The sequence below is a fragment of the Convolutriloba macropyga genome, chromosome 1 (genome assembly GCF_964194025.1).
Source record: "Convolutriloba macropyga chromosome 1, txConMacr16.3, whole genome shotgun sequence".
NCBI lineage: Eukaryota > Metazoa > Xenacoelomorpha > Acoela > Convolutidae > Convolutriloba > Convolutriloba macropyga.
The window spans coordinates 64,640,602-64,666,547 of record NC_134468.1 but is presented as its reverse complement, the minus strand read 5'-3'; the positions used below and the strand labels follow the sequence as shown (position 1 = coordinate 64,666,547).

At 37.0% G+C, this 25,946-nt stretch overlaps 1 protein-coding gene across 1 annotated transcript in view; it reads left to right on the top strand.

The window, feature by feature from the left end:
• The window catches only part of LOC142345898 (uncharacterized), an 87,558-nt gene that overhangs the window by 31,921 nt on the left and 29,691 nt on the right, over positions 1 to 25,946 (top strand). Inside the window, exons 6-7 of the mRNA XM_075398384.1 lie at positions 19,074 to 19,240; positions 19,397 to 19,495. Coding sequence (XP_075254499.1) covers positions 19,074 to 19,240; positions 19,397 to 19,495 — 266 coding nt within the window. The remainder of the gene's footprint in view (positions 1 to 19,073; positions 19,241 to 19,396; positions 19,496 to 25,946) is intronic.

Below are 25,946 nucleotides of genomic sequence, written 5' to 3'. Positions count from 1 at the left end.
TTGTTGTACCACTTGACAAAATCTCTAAATGTAGACATTTGCTCTTCCTCCCAAATCACTTTCAAGTAATTGTAGTTGTCGACTCCAGATGGGGGAACTTTTTTCAGTCTCAATTTTTTCAGAGCTTCTTGTTGAGATAGTCCACTGATCAGCAATTTAGTAAAGTCAGTGAATTCTTTCTCCAAAGGGTTGTGATTCTTCAGCTTACTGAAGAAACATTCATAGGGGGGTAGAAAAGGTGCGTCAAGTTTATTTGGAGAATCGAATCATTCATATGGGAATAAACCTTTAGTCTCGCTTGTCTTGTAAGCTTTGAGGAATGAATCGAGAGATGTAGGTCCTCCAAGGAAATTCAGAATGTCAAGGAACTGCACGTCACGGAACTTGAAGGAAACAGAATGATTTGCGTTTTTGATAACTGTAGGTTGAATATCCCGTTCATGAATGAGATAAGGTAGAAGGTAGGATTTGATGAGATTCAAATCGTACTTTCCACTGTTGAATCCAAATACAGGTAATTTGTTGATATAACGCTCAAGGTGTTGTTGCAAGTCCAAAAGTTGATTTTTCTGCATTTGTAGGAACTGAGTAGACATATCAGCTTCCTCCTCCTCCTCAATACACTCATCTTCGAAATCAAATGCAGGATTTGTGCGACCTTTCCTTTCGTTCAATTTTTCAAAGATGGCTTTAACTCGGCTATTGATTATCTCTTGAATTGATGCAAATTTTGTTTGCATTTCGGTTTTACTCTTGTTAGCTAACTCCTCAAGAGCTTCGACAAAAGAAACAATCAGGTTCTTAGGGTCTTTGTCGCATAGAAACACAGGTTCTTCAATCAAGTTGGAGGAAATGGAGACAGATATTGGCTCATGTTTTCCAATCCAAGTAGTTGTATTTGTATCTTTTAACTCTTCGGTGGGAACGCAGATAGATTCAAAGTCGAAAATAGCCAAGTTTTTGAACAATTTTTGATCATCGTTGTAGGAAATTCCAAATGCATCGAGTTTATCAAACAAAGTTTCTCGCAGAGCATACACACTCTTTGGATAAATATGCTGTACTCTTTGCAGGATTTTACATCACGGTTGAAATTAGTTACGTACTTTATAAATGTATCGCAACTGGGGCAACGGAATCGTTTAAAGAATGTGTTAATATCATCCACGTAGCATATATGGTTGTTGTATCGCAGTAAATTAATGTTCTTTTCGTACATTTCAACACTTCTTCTTGCAAGTTCTCCAACGAATTCTCCTTCTTCTATATCAATATCATATATAAAGATGTTATGCTTTATCGCATTTTCAACAAACACGAGATGATCGATTGATACTCCCCTGAAGTTGATTGCATCATGTCCGGATTCATGAAGAAAAGCACTAAACAAATTTGCTGCATTCGTTTCCAACTCAGATGATCCGTACAAGTGAACAGCTATAGCTCTGAACAGGCAAAGATGATCTTTGTAGGTCTCGCGGTAACCATTCGATACAAGACAATTCACATCTGGTCGTCTAAGTAACTGTTCAGGAAGAACAGCATCGATACATCCCTTTGGAATGTTTTTTAGGAGAGCGCCAAATATTGTTACGTTAGTAGTCAAAGCAAATCGCCACTTTGTATTTTCCCTCTCCTTTGCACACGTCTCCACTAGATCCATTTTCTCTACTCTGTCTTGAAGAGAGACCAAGTCACCTTTTGAACAGAGCAAATGAGATTTTTCTAAAAAAGTGTTGTTCTCATGCGCATAAAAGTATCGATACTCCTCTGTGTCCACATTGCGCAGGATAAAACCAAGAGCCAGATTCTTTTTGGCAACACAATTTAATTTTTCGAAAACTTCTTTTAATTTGTCGTTGATCTCATTGGGATCGAGCTTGGACAACTTGAAGTTAAACACTCGATGTCTCCCATTCTCCATTTCCGTATCATCAAAAAAGTGCTGGCAAGTACTAAGTTCCTGCTGCAATTGCTCGTTGTTCTGGTCTAGCTCCTCTGATTCTAGGACTTCTTTGAGCTTTTCACTCGATTTGGTCCCAACTTTTGTCGAAGATCCATGCTTTCTCCTCTTGTGTTGTTGAAGAGAATAAAAACTTGGGAACTCTTCCAAGCACACAGTACACACAGTACTAAGCTTAACATCTTTTGGGGCATGATGCTTGGCAAGGTGATAATTCAAGTCTTCCTTCTTCTTTGTAAAAAAGTTGGGACATTTGGGGCATGATAAAGTCCCACTATCACAAGACTGTTTGTGTCTGGCCATATGCTTTTTCACAACCGTTTTTTCGCACTTTGTGCATTTCACTGGGAGATTTCTATCGAGAGCAGGCATTGTTATGTTAGTTCGATATGAATTGAGAAAAATTTAGGTAAATTGCGAAGCAACTGAATCTGAAAAAACAGAAAGTATAATGATTTAAAGCTGCTATGTAACTTTGAGGTACTCGATGATGACTCATCCCTTCCATATATGGAAATGACGTCATTTCTGTTTTTAGATTCAGGCGTCATGTCAGAACATTCTAGAAGATTGATATGATTCTAATTGCGACAGTTCTGCATATAATTAACTAGCTTTCAGTTTAAATGTACAAATTCATTCCGTGGCAAAAAATTCGAACTAAACATTTTTTTCTCATTTTCTTCTCACTCTTATTTGTTAAACTTTACTTGAATTTTTCCATACAGATTATTTCCCCAAAGAAATTACAACAAGAAAACTTCTTTAAAAATTCACGATTGTTACAGTATTTTGTATAGATTTAGTCCAAAATTTTGTATCTCAAATATTGATAAAATTTACTGCCTGAGATCAAATTTAGTTTTACTGAAAATAGAAACTAGTGAATGAATGTGCTTCCAACACAACAAAAGAGAGATCAAGAAAAAGTTTCCATCTACTATTGAAGAACAAGTTTACGTTGTACAACTTAATGTTGTTGTAATAGAACCTCCCGCCCAATCAGACTTCAGCTTTAGAAATCTAATTCTCAAGATAAACGATTTCATTTTATGCATTGCTTTTTCTATTTTAATTTTCTTTTATATTAACAGAGTTTTACTTGATACCGTATTCATTTGTGAAAAATGTTGATCAAAAATCACTTACAGCTTTTGGAAAAAATTTACAAAAGAAAGGAAGGAATCGCTGATGTTTACAGAGTAGACGAAATTGATGTTGACTCTTATTTCTTTTACAATTTTTTGGACGTTTTTACTCAAAACAACAGAATTATCCGATTTAGTAAAGAATTTGAATATGCAACCTTTTCTATAAAAAAATTCGAGTTTGATGACCACATAACAAAACAATCTTTCGATTTATCGTCAGAACTACACATCAACAAGTATGAAATGCTCTTCATATTGAATTCTGTCCCAGAGATAATGGAACAGTACAGAAATTTGTCTCAATCTAATTACATCCCAATTCCTGAACCAGTAACAATTACTTCATCTCTGCAGAGTGCGCTGTTCTTTCATTATTACAAGGACTACAATGCAGAGGGGGTAAGACTACGATTTGGAATACGACTCCCCAACATTTATATACAAAAATTTAGTTCCAAATTTGGAACATTTTCCGAGATCGATTTGAGATTTAACGAGATGGAGAGAATTTATCAAAGCTTGACTTTTTTGATCAATTACGTCAACTCATTTCCTCTAACTTATCCATCTTTGGCTGTTAACTAGGATAACACGTGTAAAAAGTACCTTTTTTGGTCACTATTCAGTTTTGAGCTTACGTGTTTCGGATAGTGATGTTAGATTTTCTATGAGTTGATTCCTTCTTTGGTAACTTTACAACTGAGGCATTTCCTTTTCTGGAAAATAACGTCACTTTTTCTGCTAAACTTTACCCTTTTTGGAAACTTTGTTCTCATTGGTTGGAGTTTAGTATAAATAGAGCTGAAAAATTCACCCGGCATCACTTGCTTTCTATTCTCTAAAATCAACATCACCTCTGTCTCAACTACTTTAAACTCTCATCTAATCTCATCTCATTGAGAAATGGAATTTACAGTGCAGAACAACAGCCTTCTCTACTCAGTTTCTGTCACAGAGGAGACTGCTCGGATCAGCATCAGAGACCTATCGAGTGGGTTCTACGAGTCAATTCTAAACCTGCCTATCACAGTGTGGCACATTATTGAGCACCAGCGACAACAGTTTGACACATATCATCAGGGACAGGTTCCAATCACGGAGAATCAGCTTGGAACTCACGCAATGGGCAACGAAGTTGCTGTGATCAGTGGGCATCACTACCCTCACGTTAACGGAACAGATTTTCCCGACAACTACGTTGCTGGAAGCATTCAGTGCAAATTTCCGTGGGAGGAAGGACAGATTCCCAACAACTGGTTCAATACACCCGAGACAAGTCAAGTATCCAGTCCAGAGCAGCAAAGCAGCCTTCTCCAGATAGTGAGCAATGCTGGCAGCAGTCAACAAAGCGAATTGAGTGTCGATACTAGCACCACGTGGTCATTTAATGATCTGGAAAACTTCGATCCAGCTCAATATTATGGTTCGACTGATATGTCGACTACACCGTCAATGACAACCCCCTCCATAGAGGACGGAACAGCTCACAACACCATTGTGCTGACTGATAGGGCTCCGATAACTCCCATCAGTGTTCGACCTACAGAACCGCCAGCAATTGTTGAAAGAGTCCATCCATTTGGCAATGAAATTCAAAACTTGCCAGATCACGTTGTGAGAACTCTTTTTGAATGAACCTGATATTGTAAATTTTTTACTTGAATTACTTGTGGTGTATTTATACTTTTGTTTGAATTCATTTCTTTTTAAGTTGAACTTTTTCTTTACTACAAACACTATGCAGGCTATGTTGAAAAAAACAGCAATTTTTTTGTCAAAATTTTAAGAACAATTTGATAAAAATTCTGTTTCTTAACAAAAACGGTCGTTTAAAAATTGATTTTTAAGAAAAAAACTGAATTACTTTTTCAACTTTTAATAAAAATCTTTGTTTTTAAAATTGATATTTATTGAAACAAAACAAGTTCGAAAGTTGTCATTTTAAAATGTAAAGAAAATTTCTTTTATTTGCGCAAAATCATACCGTAAAATGAAGAAAAATTTTTTGCGTTTTTAAATGACAGTTTTTGAAAAATTTTTCGACATTCAAGAAAACTTTTTCAATTCAAAACTCGATATTTAACAGAAATTGTTGAAAAAATTTTCGATTTTTAAGAGAAAAGGTTGAAAAATTTTTCGATATTTAATAAAAAAAAGTTGTTTGAATTTTTGATTTGTAAGAAAAGTTTTTGAAAAATTGATTTTTAACAATAAGTTAATTTAAATTATAAAGGTAAATACAAATCACAAGCAAGAAATTATATACTTTATTTTCTAATTTCAAGATACAAAAGAGGATTATCAATTATGCCATGTCCATCTAACAAACAATCAACAATCTTTATAAGTTCACTCTCAAACTTTGAATTTCTAAGGGAATGCACCCTATCTAGAAAAGATGATCCAAGGGTTTGAGTACTCGCATTTCTTTGCTCAGCGCGTAGAAGGTGACGCTTGAACTTCTTTCTGCTCAATCGTTTTTTGGAGATACTGGGCACTTTTTCCACGTACTTATTCTCCAAGTTGTGCTCTACCGCTCTGGTTAACTGAGTAAAGACCACTCCTGACTCTTCTATAATGGAACCAAAGAACTGATGTTTAAGTAGTGTGTACAAGCAATCAACTGTTTGATAAACATAAGACAAATTTTCCATTTTCTCTAGTATCTCTTTCGCTGAGGATGAAATGAGAATAATGTGGTAGCGACAAGTCTTTAATGGACAAAAGTTGTCATTATGAGTAGCAACGGAGTATTTTAGTGAGTAGTTAAGGTTTATACTCCTTAACTGATACAGAAATGAATATTGTCTTGTCATTAAAATCTCTGTAAAATTGAGGTAAAACCTGACACATTATTGCTGCCATTTCTATATCGGGATAACACTATAGAACCTATATATGGAAACAAAAATTACGGTAACGTAATTTCTATTTTTAGAGGTAACAATTTCTGTTTCCATAAAAACCCATTTTCGAAATGATACAGTTCAAGAAACAGAAGGCTAAAAAAATTCGTTGTTATACTTGTTCAAAATATTTCAAGCACTATTTTTCTTTAATGCAACACAGACGAGCTAAACACCAGGATCCGTTTGAAATTCTGGTTAAAAAATTTGCGAACCTCAAGATTTCCGAATAGATTACCCTATAAGGAAATAACGTCATTTAGCATACCTTTTATGGGTATACATGACGTCATTACCATAAAAGGAAATTTTAAGTTATTGAGAGGAATTGCGTACAAATACATCATTTATTTTCTCTTTCACTCTAAGCTCAAGTTGTTGAAATGTCTCTCTCTAAAGTATCTCCTTTTCTTTCGAGTGCTCCCTCAATGTACACTCAATCCTCACCAAAACCAGGGACTGATTCGGTTCCTTTTTATATGGACTTTGGTTCCAATTCAAAAAGATTTGGGAGATTTACTATGTCCCAGATTTCAAGAAACGGACAACTTTATACTGAACCAACCTTCCAAGTCTTTAGAAAAGACAATTCTGGGACTTTTGAAAAGTACCAGTAACTGCGAATTGGAGACTATGAGTTTAAGAAATTCTGCTTCCTCAAGGAGGATCTTCTCAATGGAGAACTGGAGATGAGAGAAAACCAACCCCAATTCGACAAAAACATAGGAATGGAACACGTGCTGGAACAGTGTCACAAAGTGAGAGAGATTAGCATTGGACGAAATCGCAGACTCTATGTTACTTTCCTCCAATACATCAAGGACAACCCAGCTTCAACTTATGTACAAATTCGACTTTTTTGTCGAAAGGAGAACAACGAGTTCAAACAAGTGACTTATGTCAGCTACACTCTGGATGAATTCAAGGAGTTGATACAAAATCTGAAGGACTTTTCTAATATTCAACAATGTACATTTCAATAAATGTGTAATTTTATAATGTATTTGTCTTTTCAATTCATACTATTTGAATCATTTTTCTTTTTTTCAAACTGAAAATGAGTTGGAATATTGGTTCCTCCAGAAATATTTTTCTGAGTCTAAGAAATAAATCTAAAGTATTCCACGTTAGACTTCACTACGAACTAAAAAAGCCTTCTTATACAGTTCTTGAAGCTCTAAATTTTCCCAAAATTGATAAACTTGACAGTGAGTCCAATTTTTCAGAACTAAAGTGGGTTATTCATAACGGATTACGACGCACTACTTTAAGATATCAATCTGATAAACACGAAATTTCCATTTCACAACATCGTTGGAACGGAGTTCAATGGAGTTTTTTGACAAAAATTGAACTAAAAAAGGAGGAATACAAAAAATTATTGGAACATCTTCCTGACCTTCTTTCTTATGTAGACTTTCAAAAAGACCAGTATCACTTTAGATAAATAAAGAAAACAATTGATGGATATCGTCACACTTCTAAACATTTTTAATTGTTACAGTAGTATTTTTCCAATGTTTCCCAACAACGAAAAACGAAAAAACTGTTTCCTGGCTGCATGTAAAATTTGGGATCAAAACATTAATTTTGGAGGAAATTGACCAAAACTTCCCCCACGGAGGACTTATTGGATACGGTAATTCAATTCTGGACATTTTCCTAGCAAGATCGAAAGTGTTTCGTTTACATGCAATTTTAACGATTCTGCTGGAGCGGTTGAAGCAACTACAAACCAAGGACCGGGTTATTGATACATGTTACCTCAATTTCCGAGCTCATGTCTCTTGGGTCACATTACTTGTCTGTTCTTTTGTATCTTTATAAAAATTTGTCATCCACGTATTTTCAAAATGCTAGACTGTTGATCATTTTTTGAAAAATCATCCCAGAAGAAAGAATGCCTCTCGTTGTACTAGATATTGAATGCTTAGAAGGAAAAATTATCAAAGAGTTGGGAATCTTTAAGGACGGAATTGTACTTGGATACAGTTTTCTCCCACCTAAAGACTACAAGCCGACTTTTCAAGCAAAATGGAATACAAAAAATATACACGGTATAAATTGGAACCATGGAAAGCTTGATTATTCTGAGTTGGCTTTTATTATACATCAACATTGCTCACCAACAACAGAGTACTTTGCTAAAGGACTTGAAAAATGCAAAATTTTATCACCCTACTTGTGTAAGGATGTGGAAAATCTTGACGATCTTGGTTGTCCGAAGGCTTCCAAACTATTAGAAAACAAGGATGTTGAATGGAATTGCAGCAACTACCCCTATCGACACAAGAAGACTCTTCATTGTGCAGAAAAGAAGGCTTACGTTTATGGGATATGGACTTTAAATTTTTTTGATAATATTTAATGTTTGTATTTAAGATTGTAATTTATCATTTTCATTTGTAATTTTTTCCTCTGAAATTAGTATAAGAGAATGAGTTGGTCAAAAAATATCTACAAATACTGTGTTCCCATACTTTATTATTCTTTCATAGTCTTGCTCCTAACTTTGGTACTTTTTTCAATTTTGATGCTTTTTCTCACTGATTCATCTGAGGGAACAATAATTTGGTTGTGTGTTATGTTTAGTTCACTTATCTTTTTATTAATTTTTGGCATTTTTTCGTTGTTTACGTTTCAATTCAGTTGCACAGTTCCTTTATCCCTAGGGAAGAAGATAGCGTATGAATGAGTGATCACAATGATAAGGGGCTTCAATTGGGTAATTTTGTCTTTGATGACAATAATCAAGAACGTCAATCTTGGAAATGTTTTGGATAGACGTGTAACCGGTCTTTAGTAGTTTTCTTGTCCCAGTTCTTTGTCATACTATTGATTTTAGCTTGTTGTATCGTAAGAATTACATTAGCTGAGACTTGTGAGGAGACAACAGTTTGGATCGCCATTTTGTCGAGTACAGTTGGATATATTTTACCTTCTCCAAAATTATGAACAAAATAATTTCCACGAAGGAACGAGTTTTTTTTCTTTGGTTGGACCAATTGGATCTGGGGAACCCAACTCATCCATGATTGGTTAGTTTTTGGAACTTTTCAACCAGAATTTGACAAAATTTACTATTTTTATCAACACTATCAATCTCTTTACGGACTAATGTCAAAAAATATAAAAAACATTGAGTTCGTTCAAGGTGTTGATTTTGAGTTGATACAAAATTTATCTAATAATGGAACCAAGTATTTACTTATTTTTGATGACTCTTGTGAAGAAATTTCTAGTTCTAAAGAATTTGTAAAAATAGCTACTGCTGGTAGACATAAAGGTTTAAGTACAGTGTACATAAAGCACAATCTCTTTCATCAAAGCCGACTAGGAAGGGTTATTGAACTACAGAACACCCATATTGTTTTATTCAAATCACCCAGAGACGTCTTACAAATAAACACGCTCAGTCAACAGTTGGGATTGGGATCTCAACTAAAAGACTGGTATACCACAGCAACTTCAGTTCCCTATGGTCATTTACTTATTGACTTGACTCCAAAAACAGTAGACTCTCTGAGATACTGTACTAACAGTGGTTCAACACCATCTTTATTTTTCCTACCTCAAAGCAAGCAACAGATTACATTTTTGAACGATGAGCACACAACATCTCTCTACTCTGATCGCGTTCCAGAAATATTCCCAGAGCTTCAAAATAACTTTTCTCAAAAATTGTCCCAATGACTTTATCCAGTTTCTAAACGAGTGCATAGTAAACCTTCTAAGAGGAGAGCTAAGAGAAATTCAAAAACAAGAAGTTTTAAAGTTCAGAGAAGAAATTCATCTTCTTATTTTAAAAAGAACAAGCCTCAGTAAAAGAAGACAGATTCTGAGTTCCAAAAAAGGCATCAGTTTTATATCAATTTTAACTCCGTCAATCATTAATCGTCTCTCTTGAAATGGATCAGTTTGTTTTGATTCCTCAACAACTTTATGATAAAAAATCAGGTTATCACCTCAAAGATTGGACAAATATAACGAAAAACAGGATTCGGTTCCAAAAAATTTGGAAACTGTTTATAGAAAAGTTAACGCTAAAACAGTCTTCTAGCAACGAATCACTTATCAATGAAATTTTAAATTCACCTCGCATTAAACTATACCTATCTGACTCCATTTTGTTAGACGGAAGAGATACAAACGTTGCATTTGTCGATTTTGTATACGCTCTGAAGAAGAAAAACGTTGAATGTCCCGATATTTATTACAGGATTCTTGACGCAATCGGCATAAATCAACATAAAATTTTAAACAAAGATGCCAAAAGCAAAGAACGAGGAAGCTGGATCCCTTTCCAAATCTGAAAAAGCCAAGCTACAGAGGTTGTACAGGGAAGGAAAAGCCGCATATGGTTCAGTTCAAAACCTTCAGAAAGCCAGTGGGTTGTCAAAGAAGAAGGTTACTGATTTTTTATACAGAAAGAATTCTTACACTAAATTTAGACGATCAATTCGACATTTCAAACGATTACCTGCTTTTGCAAAACGTATCAATGAGAATTGGTGCCTTGATTTGGCTTTTATGGATAAATTGTCTGAATTTAATAACGGTGTGAAATACTTATTGATATGTGTTGACGTCTTTTCTCGCCTGGTCCGTGTTCAATCAATGAAGTCAAAATATGCCTCTGATGCTGTAGCTGCCTTCAAAAAAAAGTTAAGGAAGAACACTAAACCTGATAGAGTTTGGGTTGATCAAATTACTGAGTTCGGGGGAGAATTCAAAAATTTTTGCAAGAGTAGAGACATCAAAATCTACTCTACAAGAAGTGAAACAAAGACTGCTGTAGCAGAAAGAGCAATTAGATCTTTAAAAAACATTATTTATCGCTACATGGAGGAAAACGGCGATAAATACGTTCACAAAATGGATAGTTTTGTTAACACTATGAATACAAGAGTTAACAGATCTATAGGTAAATCCCCCAAAAACGTTAAAAATTCAGATTTTTTGTCAATTTTTTACAAAAACCCTATTATTGAGTACAAAAAACCACGCTTTAAAATTGGAGACAAAGTTCGAATCTCCAAGTACGATATCCCATTTAGAAAAGGTTACAAGTCTCAATTCACAAGTGAAATTTTTGAAATTGTTAAAATTGCGACTTTAAAACCACCAACCTATAACCTTCATGGAGAACAAGGTGATGAAATTCTAGGCAAATTTTATGAACAAGAGCTTGCAAAGTGTATCATTTAGATATGAATTCTTTTATTGTAGAGTTGGTTTCGAATGCTTCCTTTGATTGTTATCCAAATAATACATTAAGTTCTTTTACAAACTTTCTTCCGGAACACATTAATCTCGAAGGAGAATGGGAGGTTGCAATTACAGAACTATCTTATCCTTTCTTGTACCAAAACATCACGGAAGGGAAATTTTTCTATCTAGATGAAGCAACACCGAATACAAAACCATCAGACTATTACACACTTGATCCAGGTCTATATCCTTCGATCTCTGATATTGTAAACGAAATGAACAAAAAAGTTCAGGAACGAGAAAAGTATGAAAAAACACCAATCAGATTACACGTTAACAAAATTACACAGCGAATTTCTTTGAGTCTTCCCAATGAGAATTCTTTACTTGTTATTTTTAGTGCTGATCTTTATCATGTCTTTGGATGTGAAGAAGCTGTTTATGGGATGGGTGTTTTCATGAGTGGTGCTGGTCCACATTTTCCAAAGTTCCCTTATGACATTGTACGACTACATACATTGATGATATATAGTGATATTGTTGAATACAACATTGTGGGTGATACAAAAGCTGCTCTTTTACGATGCATTCCTTTTATATCAAAGGTTAAGAATGGAGACATGATCTCTACTGGCAAATACATGAATTATCAAAATTTTCCAAACCTACAGTTTAAAAAAATTCTGAAAAATTCATTCCACAGCATAGAATTAGAGCTCCGAGACTCTTATGGTGAAAAAGTACCTTTCAGCTCTGTTGGAGTAACTAGAGCAGTAGTAATGTTTAGAAAAACTTCTGAAAATCATTTTTAGAATTATGACTGTAAAAAATGGTTGCTGATAAGGATTTACCGTATTTTCGCGGATATGCCAGACGAAGGGGTAGGGGATTTGGAGCTTTAGCGCAAACAATTGGGAGGACAGCAATTCCGTTTTTGAGACGATATGTTGTCCCAGCAGCAAAAAGAGTGGGAGCTGATTTAATTGAAACGGCTGCTCCTGAAATTGGAAATGTTTTGACTGGGAAGAAAAAACTCAAATCTGTCGCTGCTGATGTTGGAAAGAAAACTTTACGTAAACAGCTAGGTGCAGGAAAAACAAGAAAACGTCGCATTATTCGTAGATCACCTCCAAAAATCAGTCGACGTCGTCGAACGAGAAAAGATGTATTTGCTAATCTAAAATGAATTCTAGATCAACAAACGACTCCAATTTTCGATATGGACACTTTACAAACTCTTGCATGGAGATTTTTGACAAAATTCCTTTTTTGGAACCAATTGAGTCTTCTCATGTTCAAGAAGTTTATCCTAGTACTTCACTGGATGAAAGCAGCATTGAATTTAAATTTGAAACAGATAGAAGCATTTATCTTGATATGAGAGATATCCACCTTCAAATCAAAGTTGGACTACAAAAGGAAAGATTATTTGATGACTTTATGAAAAAAGATGAGCATGGAAAACCAGATATGGGTATGTCTTTCACAGTTGACGATTTACATTATCTAACTCATGTCAACAATATTTTACACTCACTCTTCTCCAACTGTGAAGTGTATCTGAACAATCAACAAGTGTACAACTCAAATGGTCTCTATGGACACAAGGCTTTAATTTCCAATGAATTTAATGCTTCAACGAGAAATAATGAAGGCATTTTGGCTTGTCATGGATACGAATTTGAAAAAGAACCTAGTGATTATGACAAGAGCCCGTTCATAGACCGAGAGGAAGAACTTCTGCTGAAAAATGGAAGCACTTAGTACGGTAAATTAGCTATTGACCTGTTTCAATGTGAAAAGTTACTGCTTCACTGGATGAAAGCAGCATTGAATTTGAATTTGAAACAGATAGAAGCATTGAATTTTTACATGATTTCCTACAATCCTCACGTTTCCCTTAAGGTTCTTGACTGTTCCTTATTTACACGACGCGTGGTTGTTAACGAAGTGTATCACCAGACTATCAAATACCAATTAACTCATCAACCTGCTTGTTACAACTTTATGGAAACCATTGCACGTACATTTATTATTCCCTCAGGACAGAACCAGTTTATTCAGGAAAATGTTTTTAACAATGCTCCAATCAGAAGAGTAGCTATTGCGATGAACACCAATTCGGCATTCACAGGACATATTCAAGAAAATCCTTTCCATTATCAGAAATTTGGTTTGCGAGAACTTAGAATTGTTCGCGGAGGTAGAGCTATTGTATCGCTTGATACAACTAATGACTGTAGAGCATACGTAACAACAATGAAAGCAATGAATTTTAACGAGGAAATTCCTACGTTACCGAATCATCAGTTTCAGAATCACTACATACTTGTATTCGATCTCACTTCACTTCAAGATGCTGGCGAAAATGTTCATTATCCTGAACTCAGTGGTGAAAGTATTCGATTGGAAATGTTTTTTGATTGTTCACTAAGAAACGTAACAGAAATCATTGTTCTGGGAGAAAGGATGTCCACTGTCAAAATTGATCAGTTTGGGACTGTTGCTAAAAATGTCTAATAATTTTTCATCATTTTTTCAATTTTATGTACTTTGTTGGAACATTTGTAGGCTTAACCTCTCTATCTAGCTATTGTTCTCTACATCAATTGTTAATTAACTAATGGATGTGAACTGGGGTAGACTAACTTCAAATATATATATTTATATTCCTTTGCCAATTTTCCTTGGACTTTTTAAAATTATTGTTTTGTTTCATCCCAGCACCCAGAAGGAAACGGTTGACAAAATCACAAAATCCAAAGATTGTTGCTTCTCTCAACAGAACGAAAGTTTTCAACTTGATTGCTCTGTCAGGAATCCTTGTACAAACGGAGCTTGTGAGATAAAGAAAAGAAAACTTATTTGTCATGGATAACACCTCACTTCGTGACATTATCGAACGTATTCCAGAGCTTAAATTCCGGTATATTGGATCCTTTCCAGCAGATTTTGTCCCAAATTTGCCCAAATTTACTTTTGCAATCATCAACACTTCCCCAAGCAGTGAAGCTGGTGAACATTGGATAATGATTGGTCGCCTCAATAGGAACTTTTACTATGCGGATTCTCTAGCACGATCAATCACACATTACAAATTTTTGAATAAAAAGTATCGGAAAATGATACACAGACCACTCCAGAAAATGGAAAACTTGTGTGGGTTCTACACTATTTATGCTGCTTTTCATCTATTTAAATTTTTACAAACAAACTTGAACAATGTTCATGATGTGCATGTACTAAATTTTATTAGTAATTATATGTAAATTTGATTACTGGGGTATACACTAAGCTGGTGCCCAATAAAGTCGACATTAGTTTTTAACAATTGTACCTTTTACTCAGTTAGCTACGCAAGTTTTTCCTTTTTGTCGACTTTATTAACCCACTCAGCTAAATGTACCTCGGTTTTCACTTATTTTATTAGCAATTTATACCAATTTAATGCAAATGTTCGAGTGATTTTGTATTTTGATGTGCATAATTTATACTATGTCTGTTATTTATAACTTTTTCAATTCAATTTTTCTAAAAAAAGCTGTCATTTTTAACCAATCAGAAGAGAGTATTTAGAAATTATTGAAAAAACGGTCGAACGAGAAAAGATGTATTTGCTAATCTAAAATGAATTCTAGATCAACAAACGATTCCAATTTTCGATATGGACACTTTACAAACTCTTGCATGGAGATTTTTGACAAAATTCCTTTTTTGGAAAAATTGAGTCTTCTCATGTTCAAGAAGTTTATCCTAGTACTTCACTGGATGAAAGCAGCATTGAATTTGAATTTGAAACAGATAGAAGCATTTATCTTGATATGAGAGATATCCACCTTCAAATCAAAGTTGGACTACAAAAGGGAAGATTATTTGATGACTTTATGAAAAAAGATGAGCATGGAAAACCAGATATGGGTATGTCTTTCACAGATGACGATTTACATTATCTAACTCATGTCAACAATATTTTACACTCACTCTTCTCCAACTGTGAAGTGTATCTGAACAATCAACAAGTGTACAACTCAAATGGTCTCTATGGACACAAGGCTTTAATTTCCAATGAATTTAATGCTTCAACGAGAAATAATGAAGGCATTTTGGCTTGTCATGGATACGAATTTGAAAAAGAACCTAGTGATTATGACAAGAGCCCGTTCATAGACCGAGAGGAAGAACTTCTGCTGAAAAATGGAAGCACTTAGTACGGTAAATTAGCTATTGACCTGTTTCAATGTGAAAAGTTACTGCTTCACTGGATGAAAGCAGCATTGAATTTGAATTTGAAACAGATAGAAGCATTGAATTTTTACATGATTTCCTACAATCCTCACGTTTCCCTTAAGGTTCTTGACTGTTCCTTATTTACACGACGCGTGGTTGTTAACGAAGTGTATCACCAGACTATCAAATACCAATTAACTCATCAACCTGCTTGTTACAACTTTATGGAAACCATTGCACGTACATTTATTATTCCCTCAGGACAGAACCAGTTTATTCAGGAAAATGTTTTTAACAATGCTCCAATCAGAAGAGTAGCTATTGCGATGAACACCAATTCGGCATTCACAGGACATATTCAAGAAAATCCTTTCCATTATCAGAAATTTGGTTTGCGAGAACTTAGAATTGTTCGCGGAGGTAGAGCTATTGTATCGCTTGATACAACTAATGACTGTAGAGCATACGTAACAACAATGAAAGCAATGAATTTTAACGAGGAAATTCCTACGTTACCGAATCATCAGTTTCAGAATCACTACATACTTGTATTCGATCTCACTTCACTTCAAGATGCTGGCGAAAATGTTCATTATCCTGAACTCAGTGGTGAAAGTATTCGATTGGAAATGTTTTTTGATTGTTCACTAAGAAACGTAACAGAAATCATTGTTCTGGGAGAAAGGATGTCCACTGTCAAAATTGATCAGTTTGGGACTGTTGCTAAAAATGTCTAATAATTTTTCATCATTTTTTCAATTTTATGTACTTTGTTGGAACATTTGTAGGCTTAACCTCTCTATCTAGCTATTGTTCTCTACATCAATTGTTAATTAACTAATGGATGTGAACTGGGGTAGACTAACTTCAAATATATATATTTATATTCCTTTGCCAATTTTCCTTGGACTTTTAAAAATTATTGTTTTGTTTCATCCCAGCACCCAGAAGGAAACGGTTGACAAAATCACAAAATCCAAAGATTGTTGCTTCTCTCAACAGAACGAAAGTTTTCAACTTGATTGCTCTGTCAGGAATCCTTGTACAAACGGAGCTTGTGAGATAAAGAAAAGAAAACTTATTTGTCATGGATAACACCTCACTTCGTGACATTATCGAACGTATTCCAGAGCTTAAATTCCGGTATATTGGATCCTTTCCAGCAGATTTTGTCCCAAATTTGCCCAAATTTACTTTTGCAATCATCAACACTTCCCCAAGCAGTGAAGCTGGTGAACATTGGATAATGATTGGTCGCCTCAATAGGAACTTTTACTATGCGGATTCTCTAGCACGATCAATCACACATTACAAATTTTTGAATAAAAAGTATCGGAAAATGATACACAGACCACTCCAGAAAATGGAAAACTTGTGTGGGTTCTACACTATTTATGCTGCTTTTCATCTATTTAAATTTTTACAAACAAACTTGAACAATGTTCATGATGTGCATGTACTAAATTTTATTAGTAATTATATATAAATTTGATTACTGGGGTATACACTAAGCTGGTGCCCAATAAAGTCGACATTAGTTTTTAACAATTGTACCTTTTACTCAGTTAGCTACGCAAGTTTTTCCTTTTTGTCGACTTTATTAACCCACTCGGCTAAATGTACCTCGGTTTTCACTTATTTTATTAGCAATTTATACCAATTTAATGTAAATGTTCGAGTGATTTTGTATTTTGATGTGCATAATTTATACTATGTCTGTTATTTATAACTTTTTCAATTCAATTTTTCTAAAAAAAGCTGTCATTTTTAACCAATCAGAAGAGAGTTTTTAGAAATTATTGAAAAAACGGCGTAAAAATGTACAAAAATCTCAACAATTTTTCAAAAAAATACCCCTAATTATAATATATGTCAGCGGATATAAATAATCTTAAAACATGTCGACAGCTATAACTAATCTTAATACATGTCGACCGCTATAACTAATCTTAATACATGTCGACCGCTATAACTAATCTTAATACATGTCGACCGCTATAACTAATCTTAATACATGTCGACCGCTATAACTAATCTTAATACATGTTGGCCGCCATAACCTATCTTAATACATGTCGACCGCTATAACTAATCTTAATAAATGTCGACCGCTATAACTAATCTTAATACATGTCGACCGCTATAACTAATCTTAATACATGTCGACCGCTATAACTAATCTTAATACATGTCGACCGCTATAACTATTCTTAATACATGTTGGCCGCTATGACTAATCTTAATACATGGCGGCTATACACAATCTTAATACATGGATATTCTATTCCTAATATTAATACATTGAGATTCTCTTCCTAATCTTAATACATGGAGATTCTATTCCTAATCTTAATACATGCAGATTCTATTCCTAATCTTAATACATGGAGATTCTATTCCTAATCTTAATACATGCAACCTATACCTAATCTTAATACATTGAGACCGCTATACCTAATCTTAAAACATGCAAATCCTAAAAAGGGGGTGGGGACCCCATTTCTTGGAAAAAGCCGCTATAACCAATCTTAATACATGGGGTCCCCACCACCCCCCCCCCCCCCCCGGGGACTATCACTCACTCTATTATGACTCAATGATTTCTATGGGCAAATAAAGCTTGTTTTGCGCTTGAAATTGGGTTACTGGATAGTTTTGTGAGACAATGCAATCGTTTTCAAGATTTTAATGTCTTACATTTTAGCTATTTCAAGGTTTGTGCATAGGTTAATGGTTATATTTAAATGGATCACATATGGTCTTCAGGGTGAAAAACTTCAAAATTTGACTATATTTTTTTTCAGTTATTTTAGTTTCTCAACTTTTGAGACTGTTTGTCTTCCTGGCTGGCATTGTTCAATTGATCTGCTGGTCAGATACAGTAGTTCTAAGGTTTTCGTTCAATTCGTTGGATTGTATTTCAAGACTTATCCTGCTATGCTTTTTCGTTTGATTTTTGCTTACACAACGAAGCTCAAACTTTTAAATCCTCTGAATGACTCCCTCCCCTCGCTAACGGACTATCTCTACTCACTGACGCTATTTCTGTTTTTCTTTTCTAGCAAAAGATATTGGGTCATTTGCGTGAATAGAATTCGATTGTATTTGACTCACTCAACGCTGATGTTTAGCAAAGGTCTCTAATAAAAATGCTTGAACAATCTATATCAATTTGCCGTAAAGTTTTAACATAATTTTTTAAGCAGCGTCGATAACTTTTGCAACTCATTTTTGTACTTTTTCAATCAGTATTCTTCGGCAAGCGAGTCTATTTCGCAGCTAGTGCAGCAATCTGCCCGCTATATTTTTTGTACTGAGATCAAGTTCGAATTAAACTCAAAATAGACTGCTGCATATTTGGTTCTGGAACTGGCTATTAACAATTTCTTAACGTTACTGTTGAGATTCAAGAACTAAATCCGCATGTCTGGCATGTAATCGCAGTTACACGACGGTCATACACGGGTTTGCTCATATGGTTGCATAGATGCGTTACAGTTACAGCACGATCGAGTCGATAACGTGTGCATACTTTTGTATATGGTAGTCGGTTTGGTATCTCACATACCATGAGAAAAAGAATACTTGGAGTTCGTAAATTTCATCTGTTTGTAGGTTGGGAGCTATGATGAGTCTAATTGGTTCGACTTCTATGCATCACGCAATGACTCAAACATGCCGCGGAGACCACCAAAGGGCAAACGGTATCAACAACAACATGAGCAGCAGTACAATTACGACCAACACTACCAGTATGCAAGTACGGGTCTGCCGCATCACAGGTAACACAACTCACAAACTGCTCACGACTCCTTCTACGGATAAACTGGTTTTATAGATGATATAACCAAAGAAAGTTCGTAGCTCCTTACTACGGAATGACAATAGGTGTACAGTCGACATTGGTAGTGGCGTTGATTTTGAAATGGTTGATTTAGGAGACGCAAGTCCAACGCTGGCATCCGAGACCTCAGCAGTGAATCAGAACAGGCTTCTTCAATTTGTGAACACATGAACAAATGCAACCTCAAATCAAGGTAAAGAAACAAAAAAATGTGTGCAGTAGTGAAGCAGAAGCTCATGAAAACTGTATTCTGGATGTTTACGTTTTAAAAAGAAGGCAAGAATTTGTGGATTTGTTTTTCTTTCACGTGAAAGCATATCCCAATCATATCTCTCATTTATTACCGCATACATTACTTTTCTAAATTTTCATTTCACATCTAAGAAAAAGCATAATAGTTTGCGATGCACAGATGTTTATGCTCTTCGGCCTAAGTCTTGCATACCCAGACAAATTTTCAATAATATTTGTATTTCTGAAAGTCGAAACCATGGTTGCAAATCAAGCTCTATTTATACATCATGATTCGCGCCATTAGCACACAAGTTATGGCTAAAAACGGGAAATCCCTTACTATAAATAATATTGAAAGTGAATGTCAACCACTTCTGACTTCTTCAATAAAATCAGCATATATAAACAGCTTCAATGGAAATAGGTTGGGGAATGGAAATCAGGAAATGAAAGAATTTTGGAGGACGAAAATGTATGTGGGGGAGAAAAATGAGGGTTTGGGGGGGGAATTATAAAGGAACTTGGTTTCTTTACATTCCGGCAACAAAAGCAAGAATTTGAAATGAAAATGTAAAAGCAATAAATTAAAGCAAAAAGTTTTCATTCTGACATTTAATTTTTGTGTGTTTGTATGTGTGAGTGTGTGTGTTTCGATGAACTTGTTTCGTTGACCCTCCGGCGCACTTGACAATTGTGGGTACACGCGGCTTAGGGTTACTGCTGGTCTTTGTACCATTCATGTAGCCGTCTGGATGTCGAAGCTCCTGGCTATTCCGTCTGAGCCTCTGTGTGCTTTCACAACCTTCTCAAGAGGCCAGATGCCTCTGGGTGTGAAGTCCTTGAGCACCCACACAAAGTCACCTTCATCCAGCTCCTCATTTTATTTTTGTCACTTCACTCTCTTGTTGAGCTCAGGATCATATTCCTTCAGCAACCTGCTCCAGCAGTGATCAAGTAGTGTCTGCGTCAACTTGAAGTCCTTAGTGGAGAACCGCTGGTTGTTGTTCACTAGAGGTTTCAAACACATGTGGGGTCTGCGATGTAGAAGTGATTAGGCGTATGTGGACCCTCATCTGAGATGCTGCAGCCCACATCAGTTAATCGCTTGGAGTACAAAATTGCCTCGACCTCTGTCACAACTGTCTGGAAAATTGAGAGTGTTAGTTTCCGACTGTCAAGCACTATTAGTAGACACTTTTTCGCGGTCTTTATCAGCCTCTCCCAGACTACTCCGAAATGTGGTGCTAATGTAGGGTTGAAAGTCCACTGAAAGTTCTGTTGAGCCAATTGCAGTCTGATATACTCGTTTTCTGTCTTGAAGTTTCTCTGGAACTTTAAATTAATTGCTTGGTTGGCTCCAAGGAAGTTTTTGCCATTGTCACTCACAATGAGGTCAGGGTATCCACGTCGTGATACAAATCTGTGGATGGTCATGAGAAGACAATAGTTTGAGAGTGAGGCCATAGCATACTTCTAGGTGGACAGCTCTGAGGACCAGGCATGTGAACAAGCAGACGGAGTGCATCTGAGTGCCCTCTCTCTTGTCCTCAAAGTAGAAAGGTCCAAACATGTCCATTCCTGTGTTGATGAAAGGATACTGCTTGTTTACATCTGAAAATCTGAATTCAGACAGATTGGCCATCTTCGGTCTCACATTGTCTGCCCTCCATTGTCTTCAAATGAAACACTATTTCATCAGACTCCGAAGCACTTTTCTCAATCCAATCATCAGGAGAGTCTGTTGCAGGGGAGCCTTCACATGTTCCACGCCCTGATTGCCACAATCATGGCGCGCCTTTTCAATGAACAGTATTGCAATTCTGCTCCTGCTATGGAGAACGAGGGGATGTTTTGCAGTGTAGGTTAGAGGTGCCTTGTTGAGTCTTCCTCCTACCCTCAAGAGTCCGTCGTCATCTGGAAAGGGAGTGAAGGGCATCAGCTTGTCTCCTTTATCAAGATTGTTTCTCTTCAACAGTGAAGAAATTGTTCCTGAGAATAAATCGTTTTTGGACATTTTGATGAGATAGTTCCTGGCCCCGTTGTCATCTGATGAAAAATTTTCAGTGTTGGAGGTCCCAGGTGATTCGTTTTGTCTTCTAGTCGGGGCGTTTGCCTTGAAGCGTCTTATTGCTTGGAACACCATTCTAGTAGAGTTGAGTAGTCGACTCCATGTTGAAAATTTTTCAACCACAATGACCGGCGTCCTAAGTTGTGTCGCTTGTGTAGCGCATATGTGTGGATCACTGTCCTCGGCAAAATTCCAGGTTTCTTTGTGCTCAGAAAGTCCGGTGGTTGAAGCCGCAGCTTTGGTATGCCTGATGGGGTGAGGCCTCTTGTTCCATGGTCAGCGGGATCCATCTTTCAGGAGATGTGTCTCTAGTTGTCCGGGTGGGAATTCTCGTGAATTTTGGTCAATCTGTTGGCGATGTACATCTTCTGTCTGTGCTTGGATTGGATCCATCCATGTGTTGCGGTGCTGTCTGTCCAAAAGTGTTTTGAACTTATGGTCGTTGTCATCTTGCTCTCACAGGAACCGGCTAGCTCTGCTCCAAGTGTTGCTGCTTCCAATTCCAGTTTTGGAATGCTCAGCTGCTTGATCGGTACCACTTTTGTTCTGCTGATCACATATCGTGATGTGCAGGATTCATCGGCTGTGGTTGTCCTCGCATAGACTATGACAGAAATTGCACTCATTGTGGCATCAGTGGACGTGTGAAGTTGGTGGGTTCCATTGTTGCTGGGAATCAAGCATCTACGAATTTGTTTTGAAGTCATGATTTCGAACTCATCCATCCACTCCTGAAGTTTCTGTTGGTAGCATTCTGACACAAGTTGATCCCAGTTTCTTCCCTCTTTAACGATTTTTTAGAGAATGCATCTAATTCTGATGGCAAAGGGTGAAATCAGTCCAACTGGACCAAACAGAGAAGCTGCCATTGAAAGCACTTTTCTTTGTGTGATCTGTTGTCCTGTGTAGGGAAGCTTCGGTTTTGCAAACATCCACTTGTCAGTTTTGGAGTCCCACGTCTGACCAAGGATTCTTTGGGCTTTCATTTCCGCCTTGTCTTCTTCCAGTAGGTTTTCTAATGTGGCTGGTCTGTTGCTCAGGAATTTGTTAGATTGGATCCTGCTGTATGCAAAACAGTTTTGATGTCATCTGCACTTCTTTGGGCCTCCTCTTCAGAAGCGTAGGTCTGCATGAAATCATCCATGTAGAACTGCTGCATGATTAATGTGTGGGCCTCTGGATGTTCCTGTTTGTGGTCATTTACACACTTCTGCAGAACAAATATCGCACAAGAAGGTGAGAATGTGGCTCCAAAAATGAGTTGATTGTATTTGAAGATCTTTTCATTGCCATCCTCTGTCCACAGAAAACGGAGATAGTCCTGGTCTTGTCGTTAGATCAAATCTGCATGAACTTTGCCTCGATGTCTGCTGTTATTGCCGCTGACTTCTGTCGGAAGCGGCGAAGAAGGCCATGCTGGTTGCAGAGTAGATCAGGCCCTGTCAGCAATGCATCATTGAGCGAGACTCCCTTAAATATGGAAGCCGCGTTTGTGATTATGCAAATTTTGTCTGGTTTTTGTTTGTTGATCACTGGTTGATGAGGAAGGTACCAGACAGAGTTGTGATGTAGTTATTTTCAAAATCTTTTTCGTTTATTTCCGCGGTCTCTCAAGTTTGTGTCCCTCTCCAACCTCTGCTGCAGGGCGTGCCACTGAACTCTGGCCATTAAATAGTTATTAGGGAGTGTGATGTCTTTTTTCTATGGAAATCCAGTCTGGTATCTGTCACCAATGTGTTTTATGGTATCATTGAGGATGGACACAGCTTCTTTGTCATCTGAAGACTGTCCTTTTGAAGAACACTGATTGAAGTTCACTCCTTCAATTATCCCGAACAGCTGCAGAAGATATTCATCCGGGTCGTCTTGTCGTTACTTGATATGATTGAAAGGTGCTATGCTTGCGCTGTTTGATTGTCCGACCCTCTTCTGTGTGTACCTCTGAGGAATGGGCCCTTTCAGTGTCCAGCCAAGTAGAGTGTTGACTCCGTATGGGGTAGCAGTGGGTTCTATTGTGAACTGTCTGGGAACCGTTGTGAATGCATCTGCTACTATCAGTATTCCGATCCGGTTGTCCCTGATTGTTGGAAATCTTATGTTCTGGAGGTGAGCATGGTCTCTGCAGATCTCATTCAACATTTCCATTTAAACTCTTGGCATCCGCAACTCCTCCTTTGCTGTTGTGTACACAGGGATTCTGAACAAATTCTGTACAAAGCTTCTATGCCAATTATGACATCTGCTATTGGGTGTGTTATTTGGGTGTTCTCACTGCCACTGTCCAGCATAGCATATGTTTCAATGCAAAGATCTGTGTTGCAGAGTGTTGCTGGTTTGGCCTGCAACTGTACCTGCGGTCTGATCAAAGAAATTTCCTGTTGGTTGCTTTAAGTGTAGTTTTGTTGCGGAGTAGTTGCCTGCTGCTGGGCCACAACCCGCTGATTGTTACCATGCTGTCTGTTGTTGATGTTGTTCTGCGTGTGCATCAGCCGAGGGTGAAAACCATTTATGTTCCTCCATTGCAGTTAGATCCACCTCGTCTGTCCATGTTTCCATTCTGTTGGTTGTAGTTTGAACCCGTCTGCTTCCTTTTGGTTTTCATTATTAAAGTTACGTCCATTGTTTGACTGGCTTTGGTTCGTTTGGTTTCTGAAGGTATTGTTTTGAGATATTTGATTCCAGTTCCCACTTGGTTGTGCAATTTGTTGCTGTTGCCTTGCATCTGTCCTATGGAGTGTTGAGTGATGGGAGCCATTGCATGTGTCTGCAAGGCACCTTTTTTTTCGTTTGGCAGAGACCCTTTCCATGAGCTCTTACACAGTTAGGGCACAGATTGAATCTCCTCACACAACCTTGTCGGTCATACACTGACTTTTCCAAGTATTCGGGACATCGACTAAAGATGTGGTTTTGTGAGCAGAGTTGACATGACACATCTGGTGGCGCCCTTCTAGAAGAATTTTTTACTCTGGTTCTCTGGTTCCGTTGTGGGAAGTTGGGTAAGGTTAGGTTGCCGCAATGCTTGGCTTTTTGTGTGTTGATTCCATCTGATTATCATGGTAGCGTTCAGTTTGTCTCTGGACAGCTGAAGACTTGAGATCAGCTTCTAAGTTGTGGAGCCGGAAGATTTGTACAAGTCTCCTCAAGAAAGATGAGAAGCTCAAAAAAATTTTGCTTCGTCTGATCTGGGTTTCGGCCAGTTCTCTAATTGATCGAGGTATGCAGCGACAATGTGCTGTGGTTTGCCAAGCTTTCTGGTCAGTTCAGCGATGGCTTCATGGTTGTAGTCCCTATTGTAGGAGTATTCACTTATGGAATCTTTTGCTTTATGCGTTATGGAGTTTTGGAGGTAGGTCAATTTTTGAGCATCTGACAGGCCACTGTTGTTTTGAATGGTTGCTTTGAAGGAACTGAACCACTAGTGCCATTTCAAAGGATCACCTGTGAACTTATCAATTGATATCTTAGGCAAACTCATTGTGTTCTGTAACACCAGTGCTTGGTGTTGCATCCAGTCTGGTGTTGAGTCCAGTCGGAAAGCCATCATATAGGTTGTTGTTATAGGCGTTGTTATTGTGTTCATCAGGTCCGGTACAATTGTTCAGTGTGTTTTGATTTTGTGGTGTGTACCTATGGCTCATGGTCCGACCGGCTTGGCTATTGAAGTGAAAAGAAACTTGTTGTTGCATATGACCTGCTCTATCCTCACACTCATGTCGGTTCTGTCCTCGAACATGTTTCTCTTCTCTGGATCGACTTGAATTTTGCCAGCCCCCATCTGTTCTCAGTGACCCTGTGAAAAATTCCCTGTTTCGTCCTCTCTCTTCAATGCTCAGAATGGGTTGAGAATTATCAGGGTCTTCTGAGTTGGACGAGTCATCGTTGTTAGTTCCCTGATTCTTGCGGCTTGCAAACTGGTGTTTCATTGCTCTATTGCGTAAAGGGTACTGTTTTCTCAATAGATTAGGGGAAGGCGCTGCTGATGTGTTAAAAGCAGATTCAGTGTCACTTGCTTCCGTTCTGTGTGCTTTTGCTCTCTGTTTGCATCTCAGCATAGTTATGTTTCTTTCGGCAGATTCATTATCAGGTGTTGTCAACTCTTCACTTGTTAGTTTTAGCATCATGAGTTCACTGCAAAGTCTGTCTAACTGCTCTTTCTGAGACCTCAAGAGTTCCAAAGTTTTACGTAGTATGTTAAGACCTTCGTTACTTTTGCGTTGTTCTTCGAAGAGGTCTTTTACTGCGTTCCACTCTATCACTTTCAGTGAAGTTATTGCTTGAGGCTGTTCTTTGCTGTTGATGAAGCTTTGGACTTGTTTGCCATGTTGGTTGTGTTAGACTT